Genomic DNA, 19,550 nt, shown 5'->3' with positions numbered 1-19,550 from the left:
CAGACGAAACTGAAACACCACTACCGTTGAAGCTGTTCTATCGTGTAAAAAGAGGTTTGTCAGAAACCATCAAAAATGAAATCAAGATTATGGCAGCCACCATACAATTGTCTTCTATGTGTGAAAACACATTTATTTCAAGGTAACAGAGGCCGCGCAAGCTCGATAATTGAGGGGGGAGGCAAATGTTCGTATATGCATGTACTACCTTTCTAGCTTCTATTGAAATCAATTGTGGGTATGGATTTAACATAAGATTAAAACATACTAATATATAAATATTTTCTCCTTCAATTATCAATCTTGCGCCCCGTATAAATTGTCACACAATATGAGGTTTTATAGTTTATTACAGTGTTTGTTTTAGCGCCGCATACGGGCGGTGCACGTATAGGAATTAATAAGTGCTGCGGCGTTAAAACGAGAATTTACAGAAAATAAGCTGTGCATAGATGATGTCATAAAAACTATTAAAACCTTCTAATGTATCATGTTTCTACATATTTGATTCCTAATAAATGATGGAGAATATGTAAAGGTTGCAATTATATTTCATAATGTGATATGTAGTAACTGTTTCTCTCCCGTATGTATCCTTACGTGACTTTTTAAGTTACCAAGCATAGTAAATCTATTACCACAATGTTTACATTGATAAGGTTTCTCTCCTGTATGTATCCTTACGTGACGTTTTAAGTTACCAAGCATAGTAAATCTTTTACCACAATGTTTACATTGATAAGGTTTCTCTCCTGTATGTATCCTAATGTGTCCATTCAAGGCACTATTCTGAGTAAATGTTTTACCACAATGTTCACATTGATAAGGTTTCTCTCCTGTATGTATCCTAAGGTGTCTATCCAAGCCATCTTTCTGTGAAAATCTTTTACCACAATGTTTACATTGATAAGGTTTCTCTCCTGTATGTATCCTAATGTGTCCATTCAAGGCACTATTCTGAGTAAATGTTTTACCACAATGTTCACATTGATATGGTTTCTCTCCCGTATGTGTTCTAACATGGCGTTTTAATGAGCCAAGGTCTCTAAATGTTTTACCACAATGTTCACATTGATAAGGTTTCTCTCCTGTATGTATCTTAAGGTGTTTATTCAAATCACAATTCTGTGAAAATGTTTTACCACAATGTTCACATTGATAAGGTTTCTCTCCTGTATGTATCATACCATGACGTTTTAAGTTACCAAGCTGTGTAAATCTTTTACCACAATTTTCACATTGGTAAGGTTTCTCTCCTGTATGTATCATACCATGACGTTTTAAGTTACCAAGCAGTGTAAATCTTTTACCACAATTTTCACATTGGTAAGGTTTGTCTCCAGTATGTATCCTAACATGTTCATTCAATTTAGAAAGCTTTCTAAATGTTTTACCACAATGTTTACATTGATAAGGTTTCTCTCCTGTATGTATCCTAAGGTGTCTATTCAAGCCATCTTTCTGTGAAAATCTTTTACCACAATGTTTACGTTGATAAGGTTTCTCTCCTGTATGTATCCTAATGTGTCCATTTAAGGCACTATTCTGAGTAAATGTTTTACCATAATGTTCACATTGATATGGTTTCTCTCCCGTATGTGTTCTAACATGGCGTTTTAATGAGCCAAGGTCTCTAAATGTTTTACCACAATGTTCACATTGATAAGGTTTTTCTCCAGTATGTATCATACCATGACGTTTTAAGTTACCAAGCAGTGTAAATCTTTTACCACAATTTTCACATTGGTAAGGTTTGTCTCCAGTATGTATCCTAACATGTTCATTCAATTTAGAAAGCTTTCTAAATGTTTTACCACAATGTTTACATTGATAAGGTTTCTCTCCTGTATGTATCCTAAGGTGTCTATTCAAGCCATCTTTCTGTGAAAATCTTTTACCACAATGTTTACGTTGATAAGGTTTCTCTCCTGTATGTATCCTAATGTGTCCATTTAAGGCACTATTCTGAGTAAATGTTTCACCATAATGTTCACATTGATATGGTTTCTCTCCCGTATGTGTTCTAACATGGCGTTTTAATGAGCCAAGGTCTCTAAATGTTTTACCACAATGTTCACATTGATAAGGTTTTTCTCCAGTATGTATCATACCATGACGTTTTAAGTTACCAAGCAGTGTAAATCTTTTACCACAATTTTCACATTGGTAAGGTTTGTCTCCAGTATGTATCCTAACATGTTCATTCAATTTAGAAAGGTGTCTAAATGTTTTACCACAATGTTTGCATTGATAAGGTTTCTCTCTAGTTTGAACCCTCACATGCCGTTTTAATCGTGGCTTTTTTCCGCATTCATTTTTCATGTGAACATTTAGATAGTCTTCACTACTGTACTTTCGACCACAACGTGGACATTCCCAGGGATTCGTACAAACAAGCATTGGACATCGTTTTAAATGTTTCTCTAAATAATCAGGATTAGTATACATCATTCCACAGTGTCTACAGCTGTGACCTCCAACTAAAAAGAAAATTTAGAATTACATCACAGTTTAAAGAACTGAATGATCATACATAACTAAGGCATTTCGCATACGTAAACTAACTAACCTTCAAACTCATGCTTGTCATTATCTTCCTCATCAAGCAACGATATTCCTAACTGTTCAGCATACTCATCTCCATACCAAACAAGCAATTCTTTGTCGGCTTCAATCTCTTTATAAACTCGGTAGTAAATTTCTCCATTATATTGATATGCAATAATATTTTGTTCTTCTTCAAATCGTGCACAATTCACAAATCGCATCCAATTACCTTGAGCAAGATCCTTACCATCAATGCAATATACAATCTTTCCTCCTTGTACAATCTGTAAACACGGACAGATAAATAATTATGACAAAGCATTTATGTTTAATATCTGCATGGTGAAAGTAGAACGGGCAGAAAATATTTTCATAAAAAGAAATTATTCATTTATTTAAATATGTTCACCTCCCACATATACGAAGGATCTCTTCCATCCTCTGCGTCTTTAAGCGAAAGTACCTCTCCTCTGTATGGTCCAAAACGAGTGTCCATTTCAACTTTTTTCTTTGTAAAAACACCCCTGCCTGCGTTGGGGATTGTAGCAGTATTTATATAAAGATCTTGTGGAAGTGTCTTCATAGCATTTGATGTTCCCTTCCATTGATGTACTTCAAAGAAATGAAATTTGTTTGAAAAAGTTCTCCATCGTTAAAACAACTGCATTCTTCACAATTTTCAAGCAAATATCAAATCACAGTAATGAACTGATATTTAAATATTCATGACTGTACACTAACAAAAGTAAAGTACTTACAAATGTTAAGATCATCATCAGGTACATCTTCGCCTGTATAAATCTTTTTGGATGACTTTCTTAATGATCGTCTTAAAGAAGTCTTTTTCAGAGCTTTACAGTTATATTTGATGGATTTTCTTTTAATGATGGATTTAGTTTTTTTGTCATTTACATCTTTGACCTTGGGTTTTGACGTTGACGAATTATCGATTGTTTTAGAAGAAACCTGTAAAAACGTTTGATTGAAATTCATCCAAAAAATGTAAAAATGTTTACTTAGCGCTCATCCTTTCCTTTCATCCATTTTCTAAAACATACCTGTTTATTTGCAAATTTCTTCATGACTTCAGTTTTTAATGTTGTTTTAAAAACTATAAGAAAGCAATTTCATTTTTTAAAAAACTATACTTCTTATAGTCAAAAGTGAAAATTACAAAAGAAATTCCCAGTGAACGACGTGTCATACGCTTGCACGAAATCTTTTTAAAGCAAATTGCTGGAGATGTAATGTTTATCTCAAAAATAGTTTTTGTTCAAAATCGCAATGAACTTGTAACTTTGTTGATTTAAAGATAGAAAATATACAGTATAGATAGAAAATACAAAGTTACCAACCCGCCGAAATTTTGCATACAATTATTAACTGCTTTTGAAACAAACAAAAGTTCTTAATCAATACTTCATGTTGTTAGAGGAAAACTCGCGATATAAATCTTGTCATACGAAACTCGTAGGACGAATACTTGAAACATGTGAAGTACTTTGGAAAGGGCTTCTTTCAAGGTTCCTGAGTCTGTTAATCAGTATCCAAGTAGGTGGGGTTATATTTATGAATTAGACGAAGGTCAGTGAGTATATATCCTGCACAGCATGCGTTTATCTTTCCCAATCTGCGCACTTTGAAACTGTTGCCTCGTCACCTCTAAAATCCTTACTCTTCTTAATTAATTTACTTTCGCGAAAGCTTTGGATTTATAAGCACTCTATATTTTAATTTCAAATTATTTCTTACCAACATTGCACGTTTTCATAGTTTATTACATTAGAGTCCCGAGTGTATCAAACATTCCTCGGATGTAAAATATAAAATTAAACTTATATATTATAAAAAGTATAATATTTTTCTAATAATCTAAAGAACTACTTGCAGTTAAAGAAAAGAAAAGCAGTTACTTGCATGGTTTTTGAATTTATGAATTGGTTCTAATAATCTCCTCTTATAATGTGGTAAAAGTTTACTGAGATTTGATTATTCTTCAATAGGGAAATCTATAGTTACGGTGGCTCACAAGGGCCACCACACAAAATAAAAATATTACTACACACACAAAATAAAAATACACACACAAAATACATTATACACACACAAAATAAAAATACACACAAAATTACGTATGCACACACACAAAATAAAATACACACACAAATAAAATACACACACAAAATATGATTGCGGGCGCTTGCAGTGTCGGATTGTCGGACTATCATATTATCAGTTTGTAATTGTTGTAAGTGTCATGTTATGTTGTGTAGTGTTAAATATACGCATGATAAATTGTAAAATGTTTGTCATATATTACTAGACAAATAGGAAAATACGTATATAGTTATTAAACTGTAGAAATCAGTAGAAATCCTGTACGTAATGCCACATTGGGTAGAAAAAGTGTACAAGTATTTTGAATTTGCATACAGGACCACTGAAACCACAGTTTAATAACTATATCTAATATATGATAAACGATACAATTTATCATACATATCACTACAACATAACATATTTATTGTAATAGCATCAATCTATTATGTGTTCCCCAACCCGCACAATGTATTTGTGTATTCCTCGGCCTATTTTATTATTATTATATTTCCCAATTTATTGTATTTTATTATTGTCAGCATTATTGTGTGTATCCCCTATTTTGTGTGTGTATTTTATTTTTTATTTTGTGTGGTGGCCCTTGGCGAGGCCACCGTATATAGTGACATAAGCAAGCAACTCTTGATGTTTTATAGTTGGACGTTTCTTCAAAACCAAGCAATTTCAAGTGGAATTTAATTTATATTGGCATTGCATCATTCGTATTTTGAAAAACATTGTCCGTTTTATACTTATCACATAGAAAGTTTTCTTCTCAAAGATATGATACTAAAAGAAATGTATATGGTGATAGACTTTGACGCTGTTTAAAAATAGCTCTTTTAAACGATCTGAGATCGACGTAGTGCATAGCATATAATATCAGGAAATATTTATGTTCAGAAAAAATTTAATTGTAAATGTACAGCAACTTTATGTCATGCCTTGATCATTATAACAGGAATTGTTATATGTGTATGCTTTTTCTTTTATTCTAGAAACAGATAAAATGCTTGCAGTAATGCTTTGTATGAAGTTAAAAGTCCTGGTTGTGAAAATACTTGTATGGACTAAAATACCTTGTAACCAGTGGCGTGCGGTCATGCAAGCGTAGGCAAGCGCCGCTTGCCTAAGCATTTTACGGAACAAAAATTTTTTGGATCAATCTCTCAGCAAAATCAGTTTAAATTTTTCTGTTCTAAACAATGTCAATGTAAACTTTTGTCTAAATTGTCTTTACAGTTGAAATGCTTGCTATTTATACGCGATTTACTGTCGTGGTTTTCGGTTTCACTTTGCTACACTTGTAAGATTAGTCAAGTGGATTAAATACACCTTAAAAATTTCTTATTTATTAACCAAGCAAGCGCTTGCCTTCGAGCTCAATTTGAACATTTGCGCATGCGTTAATCTGGATTTGGAGGCTTCTTATTCGAGGAATATCGAGAAAAGGCAAGCGGCGCTTCTAAGGGCGCCGCTTGATAGCGATTGGTCAACAGTCTTGTACGCTCGCAATTTTAAACACATATCAGCGCACGAATAATATTTGTATATTCAACACATTGGACACCCGAATTATTCACGCCGTTAATGTCATCGTTTATTAAAAGATGGCTGAGAGCGAAAGGTAATGTTCTGATTTCTAATTCAAAGTAGTAGGTGCTTTACTGGTTATTTTATTATTTTCTGCGCACAATGTGTGTAAACAAGCAGGGGCCGCAGTCTGCAGAGATATCGAAATGCACGCAAACGTGTGTTGTGGTAAAGTATGACTAGCATTATGACCAAAACACTATGCTCTTGTCAGTCTTGTGTCGTTGAATTCGTAAATTAATGACTAAAAATAAAAGTTACAAGATACTAAATAATAAACACGACTCTCCGATATTCTGAAACGTACGAGTTCAGTGCCAGACACATTTTAAAGAACGGGAGAACACGTTGCCATGACGTCATTATACCAAAATATAACGCCATGGCCTCAGTTTGTAACACACCGTGCCAATTTTGTGCGCGAAACTGGCTGTTCTTAATTGTTATAATCACGACTGCTACAATACATTTCGCGCCTATTGTCTTGCAATTTATGTATGTAGAAGATATCTGTAGCATGTAATACAAGATTATGATATTGACAAGAGCTTCCTTTTGCGTAGTAGTTTTGATATTTGTCTCCGGTGGATTTTAGCGTTATATATAAGTCTTTCGTATGAGCTCTGAGTTCAATGTACTAGAACGCTATTAAATTTTGTGATTACTTTATTCACTAGCAAGAAGTTATTTACAACAGTCGTGAGTGTTCTATGTGTTAGAATTTATTTACAGGCTTTTTATATATTTGGTTAAAGTGGTAAAACTGAACGTTAAAAAATCATCGATTTTAGCATTCAATAGTTTAAACACATATCAATTATTGCTTTCGTAAAATTTAAGCAAAAATAATAGTATAACGAGGGAGTTATGAACATTTGAAAGGTCTAATTTTCATGTCCGCCATTAAAATCGGCCATTTTGAATATTTGCAATCAGCAAAGGTCTGTGACGTCATAGTCTTAACACGGCAAGAAGCGCACATTGGAAAGTATACAAAGTAATACATAAATAGAGCAAAAAAATGTCAAATTCATCGAGTCTAGCTCGCTTTCTGAGTCTTCGATCGAGACAAACGCATCGATTTCTTCATCGGAATTCATGACGGCAAATTCGGACGAATCTAATTCGGAAATTTTGCCATTTGCCGATAATATTGAACCGCTTGCTTCGCCCGATGAAATTGCTGAGTACGAAGCTGCAGTCGCAGAAGAACAGCAGGTTGAGAACATGCTGCAAGATCGTTTTGATGCCCGTGTTGATGTTACTTCATGGTAAGATGTCATTCTTAGTGTGTTACTTTGATCTGAATCGTCTGCCGTTAGCTATGATAACTTTATGGAAACATACAATTTGGCCAATATTAAAGGTGTGAATGTGGCCATTGTTCGTTGGATCTTGTTGTCAACCCTCAAGAGTGCCGATGCTGCATGGAATTAGAGCAATGCCGTGGCAAAATGAATCAGTTCGAAGTCGATGAAAGGAAATGCATTTTGGATCAGCCTGGCTTTAACGAAGTTTGCCTGAACGAATTTGTTCTTCAAGCAGCTTCGTTAGGTTTAAAGACCAAAGGTCATCGCAGTTATGCGACCGTTTTTCAAGATGGTCAAAAGACCAGAGAGGAGTAAGCCTTTTTCTTTGTGAAAATTCTAAAAATATTATTTTGTGCGCCTGCGTCTATGTTTACTTTTTGAAATTTATAGGTTCTTTCGAGCAGTATCGTACAGACAACTTGTGCGTCTTGTATGGGACTTTACAGGCAGCTCCAGACATTTGCCACTGCCTTGTTGTTGTTACAACAAAATACGGACGACATTTCCGAACAATAAGTGTCTTCCTTACAAAGGATTCGAAGAGGATGAGGACACATAGCAATGTAAAAAGGTGATGGAAAAAGCTATTATAGGTGGTATATTTACAAGATTTACAAATATACATTTATATTATTGACAACTGCCCTTCTTGTGACCTTTCATAGGCTTTGCACATTTCTTGCACAATGGTGCAAGAGCATCGGGCGTGATCTGTTGGTCCTGTAAGAATATTGAGGAATAGTTGTTTTACGAAGTGCACGTATGTGTGAAGAGCAATTGTTGGCTTTACGTATGCATCATTCTCAGATTGGTCTGGAATTTCAGTTGTGCCTTTTTCTTCTTGAAAATAGCACGAATCTTCTTTCTTCATGCATGATACAGACACTTCATTTTGTATTTCCTTTAAAACCTTAGTATAAATGTATATTATATATTGAAAGTTTGCCTGGATGTATTATTGGTTCTCTCAAATTGTGAAAATTTATCATCTGCAATATGTGTAAGTATATAATAGTTGTAACTTGTGCTAACCTGACGCCGCTCTCTTGACGTTGTTGGTGTTGGCGATTTCTTCCAAATAGTAGGTACGGCACCAGGTTTGAGCCGTCTAGTCATACCACCCAAATGGAAAAACGCTCAAAACAATCATCCGAGAAGTGATTCGAACAAATCATAAATCGAATTTCGCGCGAACTCGGATTAAAGTTTGCGCGCTTCGTCTCAACAAATTTAACCCAAATTCTTCTTAAAGACTCGTCGTTTGGGCTTTTATGTAATGAAATGCCTGTACTTCTATCAGACGTATTACTGCAATCTTGCACGACACAGCGTGTTGAAGGCATGTTAAAAAATTGAGTTATACAACCTTTTATATCTCTATTTGTATATAGTGTTATATAGTAAACAGCCGCGAGTTAAGACTATGACGTCACAAGCACCTTCCTTCTCGAAAATTCAAATATGGCGCATTTTAATGGCGGCTCTTAAAGTACAAGTTTTATCGCTACGTAACTCGAGCAGCATTAAATACATTGCGCTAAAATTTCGCCAGAAGAGATTTTTTTACATACACTATTAATCTATGAAAAAAAAACGGGAGGCAAAATTTTCGTTGTAGTAGTTTTTTGAGTAGTTTTACGTAATTATAAAGTTAAGTGCTCACCCCCCCAGCGCTTGCCTATTAAATTCGGTCACCGCACGCCACTGCTTGTAACGTGTTACGTGAAATGAGTAAAAATGCGGTTGACAAATATTTTTGCAATTGTTGACCTTTCACCTTTTTGACTAGAATTACATGTAATGCAGTGAATGTCACCTAAATGACGTATGCTCAAATTTCATAACAAGAACTTCCCGTAAAAATGTGCACAAAATACAACTCAAACTTTTGACTATTTCTCTTAGCGGCTAGCACTCGGTATACATCAGTATTCTATAGTTGTAATACAACAAAAGCTTTCGGTAAAAATTCGTCACTTTATCTGCTGTTTGTATAAGATTTGTACGTTTTTGCCGTATATGCAAGCTGTGCATATAAAAATTTATGTGGGCAGGAAATTTAGACAAAAGAATGGTTGCAAATTTAAATTATAAGTAACTATGCAAACTGGGCTTTAAAAATAGTATTATAACACTAAACGCACAGAAAAAAAACAAAAGATTAACAAATGTTTTAGTGACAACAACTCAAAAACTACAATTTCAAGGTTGTTGTTGTAAATTGTCATGTTATGTTATGTTACTTATGTAGTGTGTGACTGTGTCATATTTTTGATATAACGGATATTATGTTGATGTAAAATAGTATAGTCATGGTGAGAGAACACTTCCTCACCGCAATGCGTCATTGGCAAAGTTGTGCGTCATATGTAGACGCAGTTCTAGGATTGACGGTTGTCCGTAAACTTAACGAGATCAAATTTAATCATTCCGTATCGCAAAGAACCAACGCTTGGAACGTAAAATCGTGCACAACACTGTAAATATCTTATTGAAGTGTTAAAATTATATATTCAAAATACAGTCCCATCGTTAGTGTGAAGTTTTAGAACAGTGAACCAGCACTTCGCGCAGATTGTGCGAAATTTGTAGAACTTACTGAAAATAATTCAAGGCCAACTGGCCAACTGAACAACTATATCGTGTCAAAGATAGTTTGATAAAAGACTATTCAGCTCAAACTAAGCAAAAACGCGGCGAAATTGATAAAACATGTTTTAATTAAAATACAAAGAAAAAGAGACCTTACTTTCTACTTTCGGTAACTCCTCCAAGATCTTGTTTCCAAATAATGGCAACAAAGAAGTAGCTACTGATAAATTATGAAAGTCAATATTTACTTTACACTTGATACATTCATTTGTGAGACGGGAAGTTGAAGTTTCAGACGTTTTCGTGACTTTTATAGAATATTTCTTCTTTAATAGCAATCAACGTTTTTCGCTTTGACAAACAAACATACAGGAGCTGTCAACAGCGTAAGATAAAACTTAATAATTATATCATTTTTTAAGTTGGCAAAAATAAGATCTATTTTCTGGTTTATTTTAATTTATTTTCATTCTATAGCAGAGAAAACGGCTGTTAACAACAGATAACGTTGTTTTTGTTGCTCAAAAATTGTACAAAATTATCAAAGATATCTGACAATCCCAAACACCTTGGAAATTTTCTTACCCCAACAGGCGGCACGAGTTTGCAATAGTAACATGATAGGTCTAATGTGCTCTTTACAAAATGTTTTCATTCTATAGCAGAGAAAACGGCTGTTAACAACAGATAACGTTGTTTTTGTTGCTCAAAAATTTTGTAGAATATAATTGTCACGTCAATTTGAGACGTCAAGACTTTAAACCTCAAGTTATGAAACATTAGAAATAGCTTTGTCGAAAAAAATTTGGCAATACTTCTTCTTAGAAACGCCCCAATTTCGTTATCTCAAGTTGTGTATAAGCTAGAATAGTTTTGCTAAATATCAGTTAATTCGTATAGATTCCATCACAAAGAACATGTAGAGCGATAGATCTTTAATTTTATATGCAAACTTAGGGAAACAAAAGTAATTTTTGACTAAAAAACTTAAATTTGATGTCTGTTATATATCTGCTAGTTAAGCTCAGATATGATATCTATAATGTGGGTGACTAGCGGGCATTAGGCGACTAGCCAAATTGTTATCTTAGGCCCAGTTCAAACGTCGCATTTTACATGCGCCGAATCAAATGCAAGAATTATGTGCATGTAAAATGCGACGTTTGAATCAATTAATTTCGACAGATTTTAATTTAATTCAACTTTAGTCGCATATTCGATTGAGTCAGTCGAATATGCGACGAAAAATTCGATGTTGATTCAAACGTCGCATTTTACATGAGCCGAATTTAATGCATAATTTATTTTAAGATATTTCTAAGCAAAAACAATTATTTCCATGCAAAATGCCATGCGCAAAGTTGTAAAAACATGGCGGCGACGAGTGATGCTAATGCATAGATATAGTAGGACCATTGAGTTCTATAATAACTGGAGCGGCTATCTCAAGCGCGGCCTTAGATATCTGATGATGCCAAAAAAATGGCGGATTTCGTCCGTTGCCGCTGAGATTTACCGAAATTGACCGCTTTTCCGAAAATTTCACAATTTCCCACTCCCTCCTAAGGAAAGAGTGAGGAAAATGTATATGTGTATTTGGGATTCGGCAAGCAATTTATTGTTGAAAATCAAGGTAAAAACCTTAAATTCATATATATCTGGTCAGACTACGAAAGAAATAATGGAATTAAAGAACGAAATAAGAGATGATGAGCAAAATCTTTCTACAGTGACCAAAGAAATTAAAGAAATGAAAGCTACCATGTTTCAAGTCAATAGAGACATTGAATATAAAACAGTTTCCTTTGACATGGAAGATATTTCCCACATATTTTCCTTATCAATATTGCCGTCATCAAACTATTGTTTATAAACAACAAATCCTTTTCATTTGGAGGAGACATTGCTGGTAAAGGGAAATCAGATTTTATCAGTGAAATAAAGATTACAGGTACAACATCTTATGTTTTAAAAGAGTTGTGTCATATGCCTGAACCACGGGATGACCATGGAGCTGTTGTTGTTGATGATAAAGCTCTTATTTTTGGAGTACAGTTAAGAAAAGACAATTTTTTTCAAATATTTAGGAGTTTGATCTAAGGACTCTTATATTTAAGGAAATGCCTCCATTACCTCATCAATTGGCTGACATGGCAAAAGTTCGATGGAGAGATCAAGTTGTTCTTCTTGGAGGTCATGATGATGGATGAAAAATGTTAAACAGTGGTATCATGTATGCACTAAGACAGGTAAAATTACAGTCTTACCATCCATGTTGGAAAAGAGAAAGTGGTTTCTAAATAAAAGCTTTGAATTTTTCAGACAAGTTTTTACCGAAGAGGAAACACAACCAGATCCAAACATGTGGAAGATTTGCAAAATGCACCAACGCCTAAGAATATTCATGATGTAAGAAGTTTGTTGGGCATGGCGAATTATAGTAGTCAATACATCGCAAATTTTGCTACAATAACAACACCGTTGCACGAGTTAACAAAGAAGAATACAAAATTTCAATGGCTAGATGTGCACCAAAAGGCATTTCATATTCTCACATCAGCATTATCAGCAAACGAATGTATGGCATACTTCGATACTCAAAAAGACACTTACATTACCGTGGATGGGCATATTTCGATAATCAAAAAGACATTTACATCACCGTGGATGGGCATACTTCGATACTCAAAAAGACATTTACATCACCGTGGATGGGCATACTTCGATACTCAAAAAGACATTTACATCACCGTGGATGGGCATACTTCGATACTCAAAAGACATTTACATCACCGTGGATGGGCATACTTCGATACTCAAAAAGACATTTACATCACCGTGGATGGGCATACTTCGATACTCAAAAAGACATTTACATCACCGTGGATGGGCATACTTCGATACTCAAAAAGACATTTACATCACCGTGGATGGGCATACTTCGATACTCAAAAAGACATTTACATCACCGTGGATGGCATACTTCGATACTCAAAAAGACATTTACATCACCGTGGATGGGCATACTTCGATACTCAAAAAGACATTTACATCACCGTGGATGGCATACTTCGATAATCAAAAAGACATTTACATCACCGTGGATGGGCATACTTCGATACTCAAAAAGACATTTACATTACCGTGGATGGGCATACTTCGATACTCAGAAAGACACTTACATCACCGTGGATGGCATACTTCGATACTCAAAAAGACGCTCGCATCACCGTGTATGCAAGTCCTGTAGGTTTATCTGCTATTCTTTCCCAAGCAACAGCTGGCAAGAATGATAAAAAAGTTGTAGCTTATGCAAGTCGCGCTCTGACTGACGCTGAAAAACGACATGCTCAAACAGATCGTGAAGTTCTCGCAATCGTCTGGGGAGTAGAACATTTTCATTAATTTGTATATGATAAAGAGTTTACTTTAATAACAGACCATAAGCCTCTCGAGGTTATCTATGGCAATCGGAATGCAAAATCATCTACTAACCCTGCTGATTATCTATCCAGACATCAGGTCCAAATGAACCACAAACAACAGCAAATCACCAAAGAATATGTAAACTTCTTTGCATTTAACAGCGTTCCAAAAGCGATGACAATTGAAGAAATCGTAAAAGCGTCTGATGAAGATCAAGTCTTAAAAGGAGTTTGAGCTTCAGTTAAATAGAACCAGTGGGACTCTGATATAGTTAAACAATTCAAGCAAATCAAAGACGAGCTGTCCGTTACAATAAAAGTAGTAATACTCAGAGGTACCAGAATTGTCATCCCAAAAAGTCTTTAGCAGAAATCTATTGATATCGCACATGATTGTCATTTGGGCCTAACCAAAACTAAAGCACTCCTGAGAGAAAAAGTATGGTTCCCTAGTATGGATCAATTGGTAAAAGAAAAACTTGGAGTAAAGCATTCCGTGTCAAGCAGTGGGAAAATCACAACCACCCGAACCAATGAATGTGAAAAATATGCCCAAAGGCCCGTGGGAAACTATTCATGCTTATTTTTTGTTCCCTTACCTTCCGGGGAGTATCTGCTGGTCGTGAATGACAGATACTGTAGGTACCCCGAAATAGAATTAGTGCCATCAACAAAAGCTGCTGCGGTTATTCCGAAACTAGATAAAAATTCGCAATACACGGAATCCATCAACATATTTTATAATTCTTCAGGATTTAGATATGATAATACTGATGCCTAATGAGGCCCACAAATCTTGTACCAATCACAATTTTCTTTGTTCCGGGCTTCCAACGCAATGTCTAGATTTAGGTATACGTATTTGTTACTGCTCTCCTGAAGAACCTTATGTGCTAAAAAATAATTTGTTTTGTTTTTTTTTGTCGTAAAAAAAGACCAGCACTCCTGAATCACCATTGCAAAGAAAAATATCATCGCTTTTAACTTTTATTGCATTCTCAAAATAAATCTTTCCGCCATGACACATAAATGATCTGGATTTTCAATTGATCCTGTTTTATTCTGCAAGTGTGTAGTGACTTCAGCTTCTCATTTTTTCACTTGTCTCTATACTTGCTTCCGTTTTCGTTTTTGAAGACATGCAATGTTTATATCAACAAGACTGCAATCAAGATTGTCCTCATTAATAACTCTGCCGTTCACTCTGGTGCTCATTATTTCTTTGTCAAGAGCGTTTGACTGTAGCTACACTTCATCAAGCGCGTGTTATAAATAATATGATTTCTAAGTGAAAGATCAACTGCGACTACGCTATTCGTGATTGCAAAGAATTTGTAAATGTCGAAGATCTTGAACGACATGTTGAAAATTAAGATTTTGCTCCAGTGTTGTGTTCTAATGAACGTTATGGCAAGGAGATAAACAAACGAGACAAGATTAAACATGAAACTGAGTTATGTGAATACAGAAAGATTGCTTTTTGCGACTTTAAAGAGATTGGAGAAATGTTTCAACGAAGTTTAGAACAAGTGAAAATGCTGATGCTTAAAATAAATGAAAAAATGGATCAAGATAGAACTGAAATAAATATAAAAATTAATGATGCATCTGGTCGGGCTACGAAAGAAATAATGGCATTAAAGAACGAAATAAAAGATGTTCATCAAAACCTTTCTACAATGACAAAAAAGTTAAAGAAATGAAAGCCATCATCTTTCAAGTCAATGGAGGCATTGAATTTAAAACAGTTTCCGTTGACATGGAAGATATTTACCACAGCACTTCCTTATCAATGTTGGCGTCATGAAACTTTTTTTTGTAAACAACAAATCCTTTTCATTGGAGGATATATTAGTGGTAAAAGAAAATCAGATTTGATCAGTGAAATAAAGATTACCGGTTCAGCATGTTATGCTTTGAAAGAGTTGTGTCATATGCCTGAATCACATTTGGGCCATGGAGCTGTTGTTGTAGATGATAAAGCTCTTATTTTTGTAGGACAGGGAAGAAAAGAAAAATATTTTTCAAATGTTTTGAGTTTGATCTAAGGACTCTTACATTTATGGAAATGCCTCCATTACCTCATCCATTGGCTGACATGGCAAAAGTTCGATGGAGATATCAAGTTGTTCTTCTTGGAGGTTATGATGATGGAAGAAAAATGTTAAGCAGTGTTATCATGTATGACACTAAGACAGGAAAGATTGCAGTCTTACCATCCATGTTAGAAGAGAGATTGAAGGGTTGTGCAGTTTTAACAGGTGATACAATCGTTGTCATGGGAGGTAGGGATAATGAAGGTGCTAATCTTATATCAGTGGAGTGTTTTAAAGTGGGAAGCAGTTCTTCATGGACATATCTTCCTTTAATGAATGAACCATGATTGGAAGATTGCACAAAAGTATGTATAAGCAAGAGAATGCTCTTTAAATAATCAGAACATTATAAGTAAAACTTGTCTGTATTTATTTATACAATAAATATTTAAAGTTAAATACGTAAACCTCCAGTCTTCATACAACCTTTGATTATGATAACAAATTACTGGCGACATAAATGAATTTAATGTTTTACTACGAGTCAAAAGAAAATTTAAAGCTTTTCGTTTTTGTTCAGAATCTTCAAATTACACTGTAAGGGTTTTACAACTTACAATTACTTCCTACCAAAGCCCTAAACACAATTTCAGTCTTCAAAGTATTAATTCATAAATTATTCGACACTTACTCAATAGTTAGCAGCCAAAGAAAAATGAATCAAGGTTTGACGCAGCGTCTCATATAGTTGTACAAGGATATTTTATTGTATAAGGTTTCATTGCAAAGTGTCATTGCTTCTTTGCGCTGTGAATCTATTTTTATTGAGCTTCAGGTTTTATCTTGATTGCAGTATTACGCTACAGTCTTAGTACATCTTTTGTCGTTGAGAACGGAAAAAAAGTTCATTAAAACCAAAGGCGTTTCAGAAACAACAAACTCGTAGTAATGTTTGCAAATTGCAAAACAATGTACTATATATCTGACTGACAGTATCTGTGGTACTATAACGTTTGGCCAGTCATCATCCAGTGTTTTGATGTTTTGTGAGCTGGGGTGGGCTCAAGGAAAATGGCTCATTGGTATTTTCTAAATGTCATTAGTATTCTCAACATACGCAGATGGAATACTAATTTAGATATTGTGTTATTATTGTCCATTTAAAAATAAATATTAATTAAGTTAAATTGACACCCTCGTGGCTTTGGCCATGTTCTAAGACGGTTAGAGCATGATCACTTGTGTTCCATGGAATTTAGGGGCTGTTCACATGAACCTGGCAGCCGGGATTCAACGAAGCGTTAAATCATTTTGGAAAAAGGAAAAGATTATATATTCCTCAACAAAAAACTTAGTCGAGAAATTTCTCTATGCTCTTACTTCGCAATTCACAAAACCTGTTAAATGAAAAAAAATAATTTAGCCTGATTAGAAATTTACAACTAAAATGACTTTTGACGCTTAAGAAGGGTTGTAGATTTAGCGCTTTAAGTTTTTCCTCCTTTCAATGAATCAAAATCATTTCTAGTTACAAGGCTCATGTGCATGAACAGCCTCTTAGAGTTTCTTGCACTAGATAAAAACTCGCTCAAACCTACAAATTCCATAGAACACTAGTGATCATGTGCTCTTACCCTTACGTTTTTGATTCATTTTAAGCCTAAACTTAAGTTCGTTATCCTCACAAGACTATCATTAGCCACATTGATAGATATTGATAGATATGCATGAAATGTTAGAACTCAAATCACAGATCACAAGAAGAAGGCTAATTAACAATCAAACAAAAACTTTTTCCTCCACAAAAACTATAAACCTGGTGAACGTCAAATTTATCAACGAGAGCAATTACATTGTGATTTGTGAATGAAACCATATAAACAGTATATATATTAAATACTATTTTATATAGTCCACTATATACCATACATATAGTGCTTTCGATAGTTATGTACGTGTGATTGCACGTGCATGTGCAAATATATAAACGAGATTGCTGGTCATAAATAAGTTGCCGCAGTTGATATCAATGTATCGTGCATTCTATTGATGAGCTTAGATATTATGATGCGTCTTAGTGGTAACTTATTTGTTTTTTTGCAGTCCACCTTCCAATGTGTTATCTTCGATGCTTGCCCAAGCCATGAGATCAGTATTAAATGCCTTTCCAATGTTGCCATTACAGTCAATAGCAATTACTCCTCCATCTCCACTCAGTCTAGTTTCAAGTAAGTTCACAGCATTCTCCGCTGCTTCCTTCAATAAAGAAATAAAATACGTTTGCCGTGTTTGCACAGGTTTATGCAAATTGTGTAGACCTCAGGAAGAACTTTAACACTGATAAATGAATCACACATCATGGGATGACTCAAAACTGTTTGAAACCCATCAATTGAAATAATTTCCAAAGAAAAACATGAAAATCGATTTACTCTTACTTATCCTACCTGAGCATTTTTTCCTGCTTCCATGTCAAATACAACTTGCCTTGCTAAAGTCAATTTTATCAACTTCTCTCCATGACCAGTTGTTGCAGCTGCTCCTTTATCATTTACATATCCACCACAACCAACAAATGGCACGTCGCCAACACGACCTTTCATTTTTTTCCAAATGCCTCCTAAATTATTTAAGGTATATTTATTAAAATGATTTAAATTATGTAATAAAGAATGACGCTGAAGAAATGCTAATGGTTTTTTTGCTCATTGAAAATGACAAGTTACAAAACCAGTTTTTACCTGATGACAAAGCGCATGCCAAGTGGCCTTTTGAATCAATTGCAACGGCACACACAGAATCTCTTGGCTCGCCATGTCCACGATAGCATCTATCTATAAATTGCTCAAATTCTGAAGTATCCCTGCCATAGCTTACAATCTTCAAATCTTTTGGCTGGCAACAAGGTAAATTGTTACTAAGAGCAAAATTCAAAGCACCATCACCACTTAGAGCACAATGTGGTGTTTTTTCCATTATTTGCCGAGAAACACGAACTGGATTTTTGAAATGTCGACCCGAGATTACTGCACCTATAATAACAGAACAATAGTTAAAGGCTTTTTACTAATAACTTATTTGGAAAAGAGTTCAAAAATTCATTTTCGTGTCTTTTTTTTATTATATACAATTCTCCCTTACAACATACGTTACTTATGACGGCCACCAGATGCAGTAAATTATGGTGTGATAGTACATTTTTGGTTAAAATATCATCATGCGCACCAATGATTTTAACCTTATTCTAAGGTGTATCCATCCATAATCATTGCATCACATTCAACTTCCATCTCTTCATTCACCACAGATCCATATCCTGCTTGGAAAAACTCACTGTCTTCCAAAACACGAACTGCCTTTTCAACAGCTTCAACAGCAGTACCATTATACTTGGATGAAAAAAAACATGCATTGGCATTTATATTAGCCCATAGCGTTCTGTTTGTACGAATTAAAAAATTTGTGAAAATTTTGCTTTAGGTCTTCTACCAAACAATACTTACCTTTAATATATTATATCCTGTAATAGCTGATTCGTTTAATTTGCTACGATATTCATCACAACTTAAAGTTCCTATTAGCATGTTGCTGTAATCTCCTCCTTGAACAATGATAGCAGGGCTGAAATCGCCATCTTACAAAAAAATAATTATTACCCATTATCAAATAATTGTAAATAATTCTGTACATAAATGCTGGTACATAAATTTTTTGAAAATAATTCAATTAAATATATGTAATCCAGTGCTGGAAATTCAAGTGGAGGTTGAGTTGTCGCTTTGTTGAAATATTCTGAAATACTTCATTTGCAAGTTCCAATGAAAGATTATAAAATTTCAAAGAGTTCGGAACATTTCCACGAACCAAAATTAAAGGTAAGGGGTTATAATCCCAGTTACGACATTTCGTCTAGACAAAACATTTTCAATATTAAAACTTATCAAATA

At 34.6% G+C, this 19,550-nt stretch overlaps 4 protein-coding genes across 5 annotated transcripts; 2 read left to right on the top strand and 2 right to left on the bottom strand.

Annotated features, from left to right (window-relative positions):
* Nucleotides 1-332: 332 nt before the first annotated feature.
* LOC124459322 (zinc finger protein 271-like) lies at nucleotides 333-3,082 on the bottom strand (the record flags this gene model as incomplete). The annotated part of the gene is made up of 3 exons (XM_047008809.1): nucleotides 333-2,480; nucleotides 2,570-2,831; nucleotides 2,957-3,082. Coding segments are annotated over 3 exons (2,316 nt in total), but the record flags the coding sequence as incomplete, so codon positions are not given.
* A 4,192-nt stretch (nucleotides 3,083-7,274) lies between these two features.
* LOC124459360 lies at nucleotides 7,275-8,496 on the top strand. Of its 2 annotated transcripts, XM_047008838.1 has the most exons (4): nucleotides 7,275-7,511; nucleotides 7,607-7,861; nucleotides 7,941-8,121; nucleotides 8,216-8,496. In XM_047008838.1, the coding sequence occupies exons 1-3, from the start codon at nucleotides 7,339-7,341 to the stop codon at nucleotides 8,107-8,109; spliced, it is 597 nt and encodes a 198-aa protein (XP_046864794.1). In that variant the 5' UTR covers nucleotides 7,275-7,338; the 3' UTR covers nucleotides 8,110-8,121; nucleotides 8,216-8,496. The 2 variants fall into 2 exon arrangements, with proteins under 2 accessions (XP_046864794.1, XP_046864793.1); XM_047008837.1 differs by having other exon boundaries at nucleotides 7,941-8,496.
* A 3,560-nt stretch (nucleotides 8,497-12,056) lies between these two features.
* On the top strand, nucleotides 12,057-14,344 carry LOC124459339. The gene is made up of 2 exons (XM_047008823.1): nucleotides 12,057-12,391; nucleotides 12,465-14,344. The coding sequence occupies exons 1-2, from the start codon at nucleotides 12,356-12,358 to the stop codon at nucleotides 13,218-13,220; spliced, it is 792 nt and encodes a 263-aa protein (XP_046864779.1). The 5' UTR covers nucleotides 12,057-12,355; the 3' UTR covers nucleotides 13,221-14,344.
* Nucleotides 14,345-17,327: 2,983 nt separating this feature from the next.
* Nucleotides 17,328-19,243, bottom strand: LOC124459350 (isoaspartyl peptidase/L-asparaginase-like). The gene is made up of 5 exons (XM_047008833.1): nucleotides 19,107-19,243; nucleotides 18,846-18,992; nucleotides 18,345-18,639; nucleotides 18,051-18,223; nucleotides 17,328-17,859 (listed from the first exon to the last, which is right to left on the bottom strand). Exons 1-5 carry the CDS (start codon nucleotides 19,185-19,187, stop codon nucleotides 17,689-17,691), a joined length of 867 nt encoding a protein of 288 aa, XP_046864789.1. The 5' UTR covers nucleotides 19,188-19,243; the 3' UTR covers nucleotides 17,328-17,688.
* Nucleotides 19,244-19,550: the final 307 nt, after the last annotated feature.

Source organism: Xenia sp. Carnegie-2017, unplaced genomic scaffold (genome assembly GCF_021976095.1).
Source record: "Xenia sp. Carnegie-2017 unplaced genomic scaffold, XeniaSp_v1 HiC_scaffold_8, whole genome shotgun sequence".
NCBI lineage: Eukaryota > Metazoa > Cnidaria > Anthozoa > Malacalcyonacea > Xeniidae > Xenia > Xenia sp. Carnegie-2017.
Note: the sequence above shows the minus strand (reverse complement) of the source record. Positions and strands in the feature narration are given on the sequence as shown.

What these genes read in the sequence shown, in the direction of transcription:
- LOC124459360 (XM_047008838.1), top strand. Translation starts at nt 7,339, where the DNA reads ATGACGGCAAATTCGGACGAATCTAATTCGGAAATTTTGCCATTTGCC. An exon ending in CGTGTTGATGTTACTTCATG is followed by an intron (nt 7,512 to 7,606) that starts GTAAGATGTCAT and finishes CCAATATTAAAG; the next exon opens with GTGTGAATGTGGCCATTGTT. An exon ending in GGTCAAAAGACCAGAGAGGA is followed by an intron (nt 7,862 to 7,940) that starts GTAAGCCTTTTT and finishes TGAAATTTATAG; the next exon opens with GTTCTTTCGAGCAGTATCGT.
- LOC124459339 (XM_047008823.1), top strand. Translation starts at nt 12,356, where the DNA reads ATGTTAAACAGTGGTATCATGTATGCACTAAGACAG. An exon ending in TCATGTATGCACTAAGACAG is followed by an intron (nt 12,392 to 12,464) that starts GTAAAATTACAG and finishes TGAATTTTTCAG; the next exon opens with ACAAGTTTTTACCGAAGAGG.
- LOC124459350 (XM_047008833.1), bottom strand. Translation starts at nt 19,187, where the DNA reads ATGCTAATAGGAACTTTAAGTTGTGATGAATATCGTAGCAAATTAAAC. An exon ending in TGGATGGATACACCTTAGAA is followed by an intron (nt 18,640 to 18,845) that starts TAAGGTTAAAAT and finishes TGTTCTGTTATT; the next exon opens with ATAGGTGCAGTAATCTCGGG. An exon ending in GGCATGCGCTTTGTCATCAG is followed by an intron (nt 18,224 to 18,344) that starts GTAAAAACTGGT and finishes TAAATAATTTAG; the next exon opens with GAGGCATTTGGAAAAAAATG.